Source organism: Eubalaena glacialis, chromosome 1, assembly GCF_028564815.1.
Source record: "Eubalaena glacialis isolate mEubGla1 chromosome 1, mEubGla1.1.hap2.+ XY, whole genome shotgun sequence".
Lineage (NCBI taxonomy): Eukaryota > Metazoa > Chordata > Mammalia > Artiodactyla > Balaenidae > Eubalaena > Eubalaena glacialis.
The window spans coordinates 210,902,924-210,915,373 of record NC_083716.1 but is presented as its reverse complement, the minus strand read 5'-3'; the positions used below and the strand labels follow the sequence as shown (position 1 = coordinate 210,915,373).

The 12,450-nt window shown below is 37.1% G+C and overlaps 1 protein-coding gene across 1 annotated transcript in view; it reads right to left on the bottom strand.

The window, feature by feature from the left end:
• ADAM23 (ADAM metallopeptidase domain 23) overlaps nucleotides 1-12,450 on the bottom strand; it is a 159,531-nt gene that overhangs the window by 21,635 nt on the left and 125,446 nt on the right. Inside the window, exons 18-22 of the mRNA XM_061204199.1 lie at nucleotides 11,779-11,859; nucleotides 6,272-6,322; nucleotides 5,512-5,575; nucleotides 4,129-4,234; nucleotides 1,306-1,425 (exon numbers count right to left, since the gene is read on the bottom strand). Coding sequence (XP_061060182.1) covers nucleotides 1,306-1,425; nucleotides 4,129-4,234; nucleotides 5,512-5,575; nucleotides 6,272-6,322; nucleotides 11,779-11,859 — 422 coding nt within the window. The remainder of the gene's footprint in view (nucleotides 1-1,305; nucleotides 1,426-4,128; nucleotides 4,235-5,511; nucleotides 5,576-6,271; nucleotides 6,323-11,778; nucleotides 11,860-12,450) is intronic.

The window sequence follows — 12,450 nt, the reverse complement described above, 5'->3', positions numbered from 1 at the left end:
TAAATCTTCCCTTGTTTTCAAGACCAACGTTAAAACTAGGGGAGAGGTGTGCATAAGGACAAGACAAGCAATCTTATCATTAGCTCTTCAAGACTTTCAGCTGTTTCATGATGCAAAAAGGCAGATGTTGAGCATAAATAGCAAATGAAAATATTTTTTAAATTATTACTTTAGAGGATTGGACTATTCATGACTGAAAAAAATAAGCCGGTTCCTCTCTATTGATACATATAATTCTAAAACCTCAAAACGAAGGACAGCTTGAATTTGAATAATAATCAATGTTATAATTACTAATTAAGTACCTTGCTGAATATTTTTAAAATATACTAGTTTAGAATAAAACAATATAATTTAACAAGGTTGTTGTATCTAAAGACGTGCAAAAATTTACACATTCAAAGGAAGCTTATGTGCATCAAAGTAACTAGATCTGAGGACTACAGATTTATCCCAGGAAGGATCTTGTCTAAGACACTGTTAGAATAGCCTTTAGAGCCATTTAAAAGACAGAAAATCAGCAACCATTTGACCAAGACAGCAATATCCAATTTGGTTACCTAATCAATTTACTAAATTCTATTCAAAATTACTTTGGGATGTTTCCAAATCTTTCATTCACTCATATAAGATGAAGTTTTGCTATTTGGGGAATACTAGGGATAAACATTGCAGACCCTGAAGGCAATTCTGTAGGGGGAAATCCCAAAAGTGTTTTGGGCAACGACAGTTATCATCTGAATGAGGGCATAGCATCTTAGAATTACGACTACTTTAACGGGAACAATATTTATTTACAATATAATATGACTCCCAGTGTTCAAAAATAAGCCTCATATCTTCTGTGCCTCGTACTCACAGATAACTGGACATCAAATGTCTGACTACAGCTATAAATAATATTTTAGTGTATATTTTCTATATGTGATTAGGCATTAATTAAGCCATCTTCTAAACCAGACACATGCTACATAGAGTATAGCTTAAATTCTTTATTTTTTGTCAAAAAAATGAAACACACAGTGTTCAAATAGTGACATATTTCAATGCTCAAAACTTTAATCATGTGTCAAAATGAATACCATAAAATTCTACTTTTAAGATTATAATTACGAGGAATGTCTCCCTACTAATAACTGGTATAATTTTTAAGCAAATATAATTTGCAAATCAGTATATAACTTTGTTTTTTAAATGACTTTCAACATGCAAGGTGATAATAAAATCTAAGTTACCATTTCCCTTGATTTTTCTAAATTTGTAATTCTCAGGATTCATTAGGTTTTCCAACATTTAATGTGTTACCTGCAGTCAATCACCCGGCCTTGGTGGTAGAAGGAAGTTGGGATGATCTCACCCTGAAGTTGACCAATACGTGGAACTCGAGTAAGATTGGTACAGAGTAAAAATCCACAGAACACGTCGCTGAACATATTTAAAAAAAAAAAAGAAGAACAAGACAGGAGGAATCAAACTGAAAAAATCGAAACTATTCAGTCTACAAATATTTTTAAATGGGAAATATTCCCTTTTCTTCTAAATAAAAACATTTGTTCAGATATTGTTGGTTGGCGAGGACTCCCTCCTTCCTTGCTAACAGGATCACAGTTTCTTCGGGGTAGCAAAGTGCCCAGCCCTGAAAGATGGCTCATGACTGGTGTCTGAGTTCATCATGGCACCCCCATTTGCTACACCCACTTTCCTAGCCATCCCTCCTTCCCACCCTCCTGGAGCTAAGAGCGGCCCCTGGGTGTTGAGATGTGAGGAAAAGCCAGCTAGGGATTGCTGGGGAGAATTCTGTGCTCTGGATAAAAGGTTAGAGCCTGACAGGGAGAAGACCTTTTCCTCCTACCCCTGGTTCCTGCCTTTGAGTGCGGAGCCTTTGCATTCGCCTTGCAATCGTGAATTCACAAATGTAAAGACACAAATTGAACATGCTAAGCATTACAAAGAAGAGGGGCAGAAATCATCTGGGTCCTTGGCGACATTGTTAAACGACTCACCCACCATGAGGGCACCTACCTCCAGCGAAGTAAACAATGAACTCCTTAAAAAATGTGCAAAGAATTAAAGTGGCACATCACAAAAAAGGACATCCATGTCCAAGAAATGCATGAAAATGTACTAACTTCCATTTGTAATCAGGAAAATACAAATTAAAACCACAATAATAAAGCAGTTCACACCCAGCAGAATACATAGAAGTAAAATGTCTGATAATACCAAGTATTGGTGAGAATGCAGTACAACAAAATTCTCATATACAAATTCTCGATGGTAGGGTTTACTAGTACAACCATTTTAGAAAACAGTGTCACATCACCTGGTAGCACTGAAAATATACATCCCCTATGACTTAGCAATTTTTCTTCCAGGAAAGGCCTTAGAAAAGTATGTGCAAATGTGTGCTAAGTTACATGTATCGGAATGTTCACAGCAGCATGGTTCCTAATAGCCAAAACATGGAAACAATCTAAATGTCTATCAACAGAGAATGGAGAAACAAATCAAGGTATATAAATATGAATGAAAATGAAACAAATGAACAATAAATATGAACCAACAGCTACACATACCATGGAAAACTCTTAAAATAATGAACTTAAGAAGCAAAATGCAAAATAATACATGAGATATGATTCCTTTTATATAAAGTTACAGAAACTTTAGGCAAAATATACAGTTTAGGGCTGAAAATTTGGGCAGTAAATCTCTAAAGAAAAGAAAGAAAGCAATTGCCAGAAAAGTCAGGACGACAGTACCTCCAGCAGAGAGACACGGGCACTGTGAGGGGGAAGAATACATTTCTGGAATGTTCTACTTCTTGATCCACATAGGGGTTACATGAGAGTTCACTTCGCATTTATTTGGCAAAATGTATATTTGTATATTAATCACTTTTCTATGTAATATTTCCCAGTTTTTTAAAGTTTAAAAAAACATGCATTTGTTTTCTTTAATTCATTGGTGGTTGGCTATTCTACTGCCAGATATTCAAAAGCTATCTTCTACAATGATCTGATACAATGCCTCCCAACTTTTTGAAGTCACAGAGGCACAGAGAAATGATCAGATTTGTCTATGACATTGACTTAATGAATGAGGCTAATCAAATCCAGAGGCGTCCAACCCCATGGATTTTGACTATTTTAGTCCCCACTTCCTCCCTGGCACCTTGAGGACTGAACAGCTCAGAACATCTATAACTCACTCGTGAGACATCAGATGGGAAGTTCTGTTCTGTTATTTTGGTTTAACTCTAAAGAAGTCAAAGATTTGTTGCCTCCTAAGGCCTCATCTACCATCAAAGACCACATAGAATGGCAAAGTTTCCTAAAGTATGTTAGAGACCATTAACTAGAGGAATAAAACTTCCCTTAAATCCTTGCTCTGCTTCAAAATGGGAGAAGAATCCTCACTGTTATGGAAGGAGAACGGAGGAGCTTTGGTGTATCACTTAGTGGTCCCATAGATCCAAGTCATTGAGTTAACCTTAATAAACTATTAAATCACAATTTTAACTTTCCTCACCAAATCAAGGGAAAATATTACCAATGTACTCTGAAAGTATCTCATTTCCTGAGTAAAGATGCCTCCAATATGCACTGACTAGCTACTTTTTAGAAGGGAAAACAGAACTCTAATATAGACATTAGACGTTTAATTCAATCAAATGGTGTTACATTCGAGAAATAATTAAGTATATATATTACTTCACTTTAAATGGTCCCTCAAATTATATATACAGTCTATATCTTTTGCCTGTAGAATTCTGTGTATACTAGTACATTCATAGGCCTTTTCTGCTGGCAAAAGTAGAGAATTAAAACCCACTATTAATTTAAAATACCTTGGCAAAGTATCTCTTCAAAACAAGCTTCAAGTAAAATACAGCATGCAAGAACTTTTCTGAATTTTACAGAAATGGTGTGAGTCTGTACCACAGAAATAGTTTAGTTCATAGCCATTTGCCTCTAGCTATACTAATGTATTTTTAAAATCCATACTTTAAAATTTTAAGTAGTCGAATATTTATTAAAAAATCAGTAACATTTATTTTGTGCTCATTTTACATTTGGACCAGGGTTTCCAAGTCCACTCACTATGCTCCCAGAGCTGACCACTCACTGTTTGCTGCACTGGATCCATCGGTCTCCATCCTTCCCGCAGTTGCCTTTCTCTGTGCCTTCTGTATTCAGCTTTTCATAACAGAATTTGTCAGACCCCGAAGCCTCTTTTGGAGATGAGCAAGAAAAGAGAATTAATTTTAGTTCTCTTTGTTATCCATAACCGGTAGTGTGCCAGTAAATATTTTAATAACTGGTGTTTCAGAAAAAGGAAAAAAAAATTCCTAATTTGTAGCACTTGCCCATTTCCATGGTGTAAATTTCCACGGTGTAATACATGGCTAATTTCAAACTAAGAATATGATGTCAACTGGCTTCTAAAATTCCTGAAAATTTAACCAATGGTTCTTATAAGCTAAGACAGGACAGCTCCAACACACCATTCTTTTTAACTTGGGAGACAAATTTATTCCCAATTTTTGTTGGTGGGTTTGAGGGTGGGAGGTAGGATTAATCATCAGCAGGAACTAGTGAAGTGACACAGAGAAAACTAATATCATTCCTAATCCTGCTTTCTATTAATATCAGTAGGCAATATAAAGTCTGAGCTCATTGAGATTTTACATTGGCACATGGATTTTGATATTTAAACCCTTTTAAAAGACAAAAATGCCTCTATTATCTGTCCCTTGTCAATACTGGAGCACTGAAAGTAAATCTTTCAGTTAAATGACATTTGCCAAACACTGAAATCACTTGTGCATGGGTCCTAGTCTCCTTTTGCATGCTTTCTTTTCCTGGTGGGTGACCCAGCCTCTGCCAGCAAGGCAGAGCCATTTCTCCCTCTTCCGGCCTGGCCCTCATGAACTGAAGTTCACTGGCGAGGCACTACAAATGTCAGGAAGAGAATATGTGTACTGACATGTAGGGAATGTACTGAGAAGCGTGACCATGTACACGAATCTCTATCTGTCTGCGTCTCACGAAGTACTTGTGTTTCTTCACTTCAAGCTGAGATAATCAATTATAGAATTAAAAAAAACAACAACAAAAGTCTGGTTCTATCCTGGGGTAAAAGAACAGAAAGCTAACTTGAGGGGGTGAATGTTAAATCCAAGGTACAAAGAAAATCAGCCAAGTGGCTGGATAATAAGCATGACCACTGCACTCAACCCAGTCTTTGCAGGAGGGTGTAGCATCCCTTCTGTCACAGCCACAATCACTGATTGGCACTTTTTGGTTCAGATGACAAGTCCCCAACGTCAGCAGTTGTTTGCTGTGGTTTTGTGACTAAGATTCACCATTCTCTTCAGCCTTTTCTAGTTGTTTGTTTGTTTGTTTGTTTTTTAATCACCCCAAGCTGTATATCTCTTTCAGCAAGACTGGCAGTGAAGAATATTAAGAGAAACCTGTGTGTGACCAGCAAGCAGGAAACATGACCTACTTGTTCCCCAGATGTACTGACACTGGTTATCCCGTGTCTTGCACTCCCCGTTGTAGCAGCGGCCCTGAGGACAGAACATATGTTATGAGGCACATGCAGCCAGTTCCATTTTCCCCCAAACTCTCACTGCAAGGTCTCCTTTTCATTGTTTCAGACAAAATTGTTTTCTTTTTCATTCGGTACCCTAATACTTTCACAGTGAAAATAAAAACCATAAACATCTTAAGAGAAGCATAAGAATGACAGTTAAAATTTAAAACACAAAACATACCTCATAGTACAGCTCTTCAAATCCAACTAACTGTCTAAACTTTTAAATTTTATGGAAAACAAAAATTGAGACATTCCTTTGGGTGATACCAATATGATTTTTAGCTTTTTTTGCATGTGCATGGTTAGGTTATAACATAGCTTCAGGAAAAAAAACAAACAAACAACCACATTACAACAGATTACCATATTTTCCCATCAGAGACAGGCTGAAATGATTAAAAGATAGTCACAACTCAATAAATTAGATTTCTAATTCGTCAGCCATTACATTTTTTTCCTCACCCTCAATCTGGACAGTTTGTACCCAGAGATAAATATAACATATTTGTATTTTATATGACATAAAGCAACTCTGAATTAGAAGACCACTGCAATAATTTACTGTTGTTTGAATTGCAATTCCCCATCAAAATTACATTTATCAAAAAAAAACCTTGAAATCTAATCTTTTTATAAAATCCCATTTAAAACCTAGAGTCCAGCATACCTGATTTTGATTGCATGCATATCCATCTTGCTTATGAAGATTTGGTGGGCACTGAAAAATATAACCTTTTTAGTTAACATTCAGCATGTGAAGTATCTTCAGATTATGTGCACAATATATTAAAATGCAAAAAAAACGCAAGCATGATTTTATTATTACTTGTGAATTGTGTGCTACAGATCATTCATATCAGTAAAAGTTATAATAAGTATTTTAAAAATGCAAGCATGGTGACTCTATAATTAGGAAAACATGAGTAACTCTTTGAGTAGGTTATCCAAATTTATCTGCAATTATTGGTAAAAATGAATCAATTAGGTCCATGCAGTGGGTGCTTTTTATGTTTCTCTGTTTTCCATGAGATGGGCTAAAATAATAATTTACGTTCACTTGCCTGTGGAGTTAAAAGTAGAAGGGATTAAAATGGATAATGAAGGGAACAAATCAGCTTGTTATGCAGGAGTGGACATGTTCAGGAGCTAATTTACAAGACTTCGCTCAGCCCTGTGAAAATGTCAAAGTTGCATGGGACACCCATGACACTCATCTCTAGGCCACATTACCGAGAAAGAAGAAATACACTGCCCTTCAACTCAATGTAAGTGCTGTATCTCCATTACATTTCTGACCTCTTGAACTACAGATTTGTTACTAGAACAATCATGATGTGACAGTTCTTTCTTTTTCCAGGTCTATTTATCAAATTATTTTTTATAAGTAAAAATAAGGAAAATTTCATTTTCCCCCAACATTACCCTGAGTAAATTAAAATTTTTACTTTCTGTGCGTCTCATTTACCACATTTAAGAGAGCTAAAAAAATTAAGTCAAGGTTCTGCTACAGCATTCAAAACAAATACAAAAAGGAAAAAAAAAAAATACATGGGTGTGGCAAGTGAATAAGAAACATAGCAATACCCACTGAGGTCCTCCCTTAGTTTTCACTTTCTCAGTAAATGACAGTCCCACTCTTCCAACTGCTCAAGGCCAAAACCATGGAGTCATCCTGTGTTCCTCTCTTTTTCTCACACTCTCGTTCTAGTCCATCAACAGATCTTGGTAGCTTCTACCTTCAAAATATAATCACAATCTGACTTTTCTCCATTTCCACCGCTAATGCCGGGTCCACGCCACCACCATCTCTCACCACCATCTCTCATCTCTCTGATTATGCAACAGCCTCCAACTGATTCCCCTGCTTCCACTCTACTCTCCTTATAGGCTATAGAGCTACCAGAGTGTCCCTCGAAAAACCTAAACCACCTCATGTTGCTCCTCTGTTGATGCCTTCCCCATCTACTCACTGGCCTTCCAAGTTCATCATGATCTGCTCCTATGCCGGCCCCATCCTCATCTTCATCTCTCTGACCTCATTCCTACTCTCTACCATAAATACTTGACTCTACGTGAATGTACCAGCCATGCTGCCACCCCACGGCCTTTGTCCTTGCTCTTCCTCCAATCTTTCCCCCAGATTTCTGCCTGGCTTGCTCTCACCTTTTTGAGGACGTTGCTCAAATATCAGCATCTCAGAGAAGCCTTCTCTAACCATGCTCTTCAAAACCATAACCTCCTTCTCCATGCTGGCATCCTCTGTTCCCCATTCCCTATTTTTTTTCTTCTCCATAACATGTATCACCAACTGAGGATCCGTATATTTTATGTATTTGCTTGTCTTTTGTCTGCATCCTAATGCGAGCACCATGCAGGCAGGGATTTTCTGTCCCTGCTGCCTCCCCAGCACCTAGAACAAAACTGGCTCAATTATTATTGAGATGGTGCTCAATGACTACTGACTGACTGAGAAAATAAATAAATGACCCACACAGATACAATTAAGTTATTCTATTCTGCAACAACAAGCTGTTTATCATGGTCACTACAGAAAGATAACAGAACTAATTTAGAAGTGCGAAGAAGCAGTAACTTATGAAGGAACACATTGAGATTAAATGCTTTGGTTCTACATCTTTCTAAAGAACAACTGACTCTCATACAAGCTTTCATTCAACCTAATGGTAACTCTTCAAAAGATGTAATTATCAGCACAAGAAGTTGGTTTACTGGACCAACCGCCCAAAAACAGAGATCCCTGGGCCTCTTTCATCCAAATCCACTCAAAACACCATCATTTTCTTATTAATCAACTAACATTAATTATTCACTTACTCCAAAATGAACACAACCACACTGGACAAAAATGCAAAAGAAGTGTTGCTACTAGAATAGGTACATCAGGGGCTAAACAGGTTTCATATTTGACTTTTGTGATGTTTCAAGAGGAAAAAACTAGTAGGAGTCACTAATTACAAAAAAAAGCTCTTGTTATAAACTGTCACAGCTACATGGAAGAAGATTTCTAATCAAACTATTTTTCGGTTAGGCTAATAAAAGCAAGTTGCTTATCACTGAAATGTTTAACAAAGGAAATTATGGATGTCTCTCGTTGTCTGGAAACATTTAAAGCAGAGGGACCATAAATCTGTGTACTTTATTCTGCCTGTGAGCAGAGCTCTGGATTTGGTCTCTAAATGCCATTTGAGCCCCCAGTTTTATGCTGTGCAGGAAGGTCCAGTTGAGGCCGGCTTTCACAGTGCAATAGCCTTTAAATGTACTTATTTTTAATTGTGCTATACTCCCATTTTGATGACATATTTCATAGTACTAACAAAACACATTTCCCACATCTTTAAAAAATATCTTTATTAGATCATCCAGACTGTTTGCCCAGGATTTCTCTCAGTTCCACATGTATTACTTATTGTCTTATAAATTGTGAATTTAAAAAGCAGCTCAGAAGCATTAGTAAATGCTAGTATCAAAATTAAGCAAAAATATACTATAAAATAAAAGAGATCAAGTCATAATGTTGCAACGATACTGATTTTCAGAGATGCAGAGATTCTCAGAGATCCTATTTTCTTAATCATTATTAGCATCAATTAAGTTCACAGTTCACTGCCTCTTACAAAGCAAAAGAATTTGGGGTGGGTGTTTAACTCCCTCTATTCCACTTATCTAGTTCAGGTTCATTCTGGTCATATAAGGAAATTGTTACTAAAGGAACGTTCTTTTCTACTATGCCACTGAGAATTTAACAGTACAGTTTTCACCTTGGACACATGAGATAAAAAGAACATTTTAAAAATTTGGACAATAGAATATTAAGTTGAACACAGAGCCCTCATTATAAAAACCTTATTTCCAGTAAAGTCTATGGCAATTCAAGAGTTAAAGGTTGAAATGAAAAAACTATACTTTTAAAAGAACTGAATACACAGAACCAAAACAATATATGATGGGTATAAAAATAGCATTATTCTACAAAACTAAAAATATAACTCAGTGAAACAGTATATCAAGAATGTCAGTACACTTGTCATAAAACACTGAATCCACAATTCTTACATTCTGCCACTATATTATTTAAAAATTGCAGAGAAACTTATTTACATATTTATATATAAAAACAGATACACATAAAAATCACAAAAGAATAATAGCCTGAATAGAGTTCACTGCACCATTCCTTTGTACCATATCCACTTGAATCGAGCCTCAGATGATACATATCAAAACCTTTCAAAAAGGTTAATTAGGAACCTTTGTTTTCCTCTCCTCATGTTTCCTTCCAGGGAGGGGAACTCAGTGTAACTCTAGTTACTCTCTGCTCCTGTACTCAATTCTCCAGGCAGGTAGAGTGAATGGCTGGGTTGGTTGGCTGGCTGATTTGATAAACTTGAGAAGAGTAACTTGGCATTCTGGCCCGGTCCTGCCATCCTTCTCTTGCCTACTCACATAAGTCACCCTCTCTCTATTGCTCCTCCATGGCATACAAGGCAAGGGCTGGCTCTGCAAGGACAGGTCATTCCGGGCCCAATTTTGTCAAAAACGTGTTGCTATAGCCTGAATCTGGGATCTATAAAGAGGCCCATTTAGCCCTCACACTAACTATGGCTTTCAACTTGGCTATTTGCAATAGCAAAAATGATATTTTGGCTTCTAACTGTACTCTATCAGGAGCCCTACCTGGCAATAGGTAACTCCACTCCTGAGAACTTGTCCTAAGGTGCTAACTCCAAACAAGAAACACTCTTAAAAATGCATAGAGATTCACGACCATATTAATCATAATAATGAAATACTGCCAACAATCTAAATATCTACCACCACTGGATGTAGAAGTGACTGGTATATCCACATGGCAGACTTTCATGCAACTGTAAAGAGGATATTTATAAAAACTGTGTCATAGCATGGGAAAATGCTCTTGAAATAACGTTAGAAAGAAATGAAGGTAGAATGAAGTCAAAAATTCTTACCAAGCCCCTACCTGTCTGATTCCTGACTTCCTCTCTGAATTGTTTCCACTATTCCCCAGCTATCCCTGCTTTCATTCCATCTCTTGAAGAAGCCATGCTTCTGTACTCACTGGGTTTTTTGTTCATTTATTTGCCTTTCTCCATCCAGCAGAATGCAAGCCCCATAAGAGCAAGGACTTTTCTATTTCAATTCCTCCCGTATCCCAGCATTCACAGCAGTGCTTGTGAGCAGTGCTTGTGAGCACAGAGCAGGGGCTCCACAAATGTTCATTTGAATGACAAATAAAGACATAAAACAACACAATATAAATGTTTAAAAATGTAAAAATTAAAGAAGGAATGCCGGAAGGCAACCTTAATGATAATGTGATAACTTTAATGTGAAGAAGATCATGCCAAGGGTGTGGGCCATGAAGCCAGGGCTTCGTAAGTGGAGCGAGATGGTGACAGAGCTGAGGAAGGCAGACTTCTGCTCCCAATCCCATTTCAACCACAGCAGTGCTACTCTTCCCAGATTTCTACATTGGGCTTCCATCCAAAATTTTGTTGGTAAGCTGCGACGAAGTGAGAGAGTGGCATGGACATATATACACTACCAAATGTAAAACAGATAGCTAGTGGGAAGCAGCCGCACAGCACAGGGAGATCAGCTAGGTGCTTTGTGACCACCTAGAGGGGTGGGATAGGGAGGGTGGGAGGGAGACGCAAGAGGGAGGAGATATGGGGATATATGTACACGTATAGCTGATTCACTTTGTTATACAGCAGAAACTAACACACCATTGTAAAGCAACTATACTCCATTAAAGATGTAAAAAAAAAAAAGAAAGGGTTTTGTGGCTTAAAAATGCTTGAAAATAGTACTATTAGTGCTTTATCAGTGTGAGGGTACTGTTTTAGATGTGGGGACCAGGAAAGAAAAATCAATTAGTTGGATATAAGCAATATAAAGGGAACTAATTATGAAGGGGAAATTTGAAAGAAAAGAGATCTTTTAGGTCCAAAAAACCACAATAAACGTTCCTAAAATAAAGGCATGGTAGGAGCTAGAAATTACTAGAAAACAGAGCAAAACAAAACAAAAAACAAAAGAACCAAATCATATTCACACACGTAATCCAAACTGAAAGCTTTACAATATGTATTTGCGAGTAAGATGTATTACCTAAAGCTCAGTTTGCCATACCTGGCCAGAGTCTCCAGTACAATATTCGGTAATATCACACCCATTCACAGCATCCCGACATTCATACCCTCGCGGCTGAAACTGCAAATCAAAACTCAATATTAGGAACCAGTATTAATTAATATTTCAAAGAGTTAACATTCTTATATTCACCAACAATCATGACATCCTTTCATAACCACCGCCAAACTCTTTTTATGAATCAGCAAGATAGTTCCAGGATAGAGATAATGCCCAAATACCACTCTGTGTAGTAAATATGAATCATTAACCAAGGCATTACATGGTCAGATTTCAAAATCCACTATCTCAGAGTATTATTTTTGGAAAACATTGTGATGACAATTATGCAAAGAAGAAACACTGGTATGGCTTAAGACAAAAGAACAAAACACTGAAATATAAACATTTAGGATCTCTTTGAAGACTGATATGCACACCCAACCTGCACTGATTTACCAACTAGCTTGGATATTAGTCTTGCTTTAGCTAAATATACACAATCAGATTTCAATTAATTCATGTGAATTTCCTTCAGTGATGCCAGTGAATGCCAACTGAATACAAGGCATTTTGTTTCTCTGGGTGGTGGGTGGGTAAAAGATGAAGGAAAGAGTCCATCATCTTCAAGCAATTTGTAATCTGGTTGGGGACATAAGCAAGTACAAACTA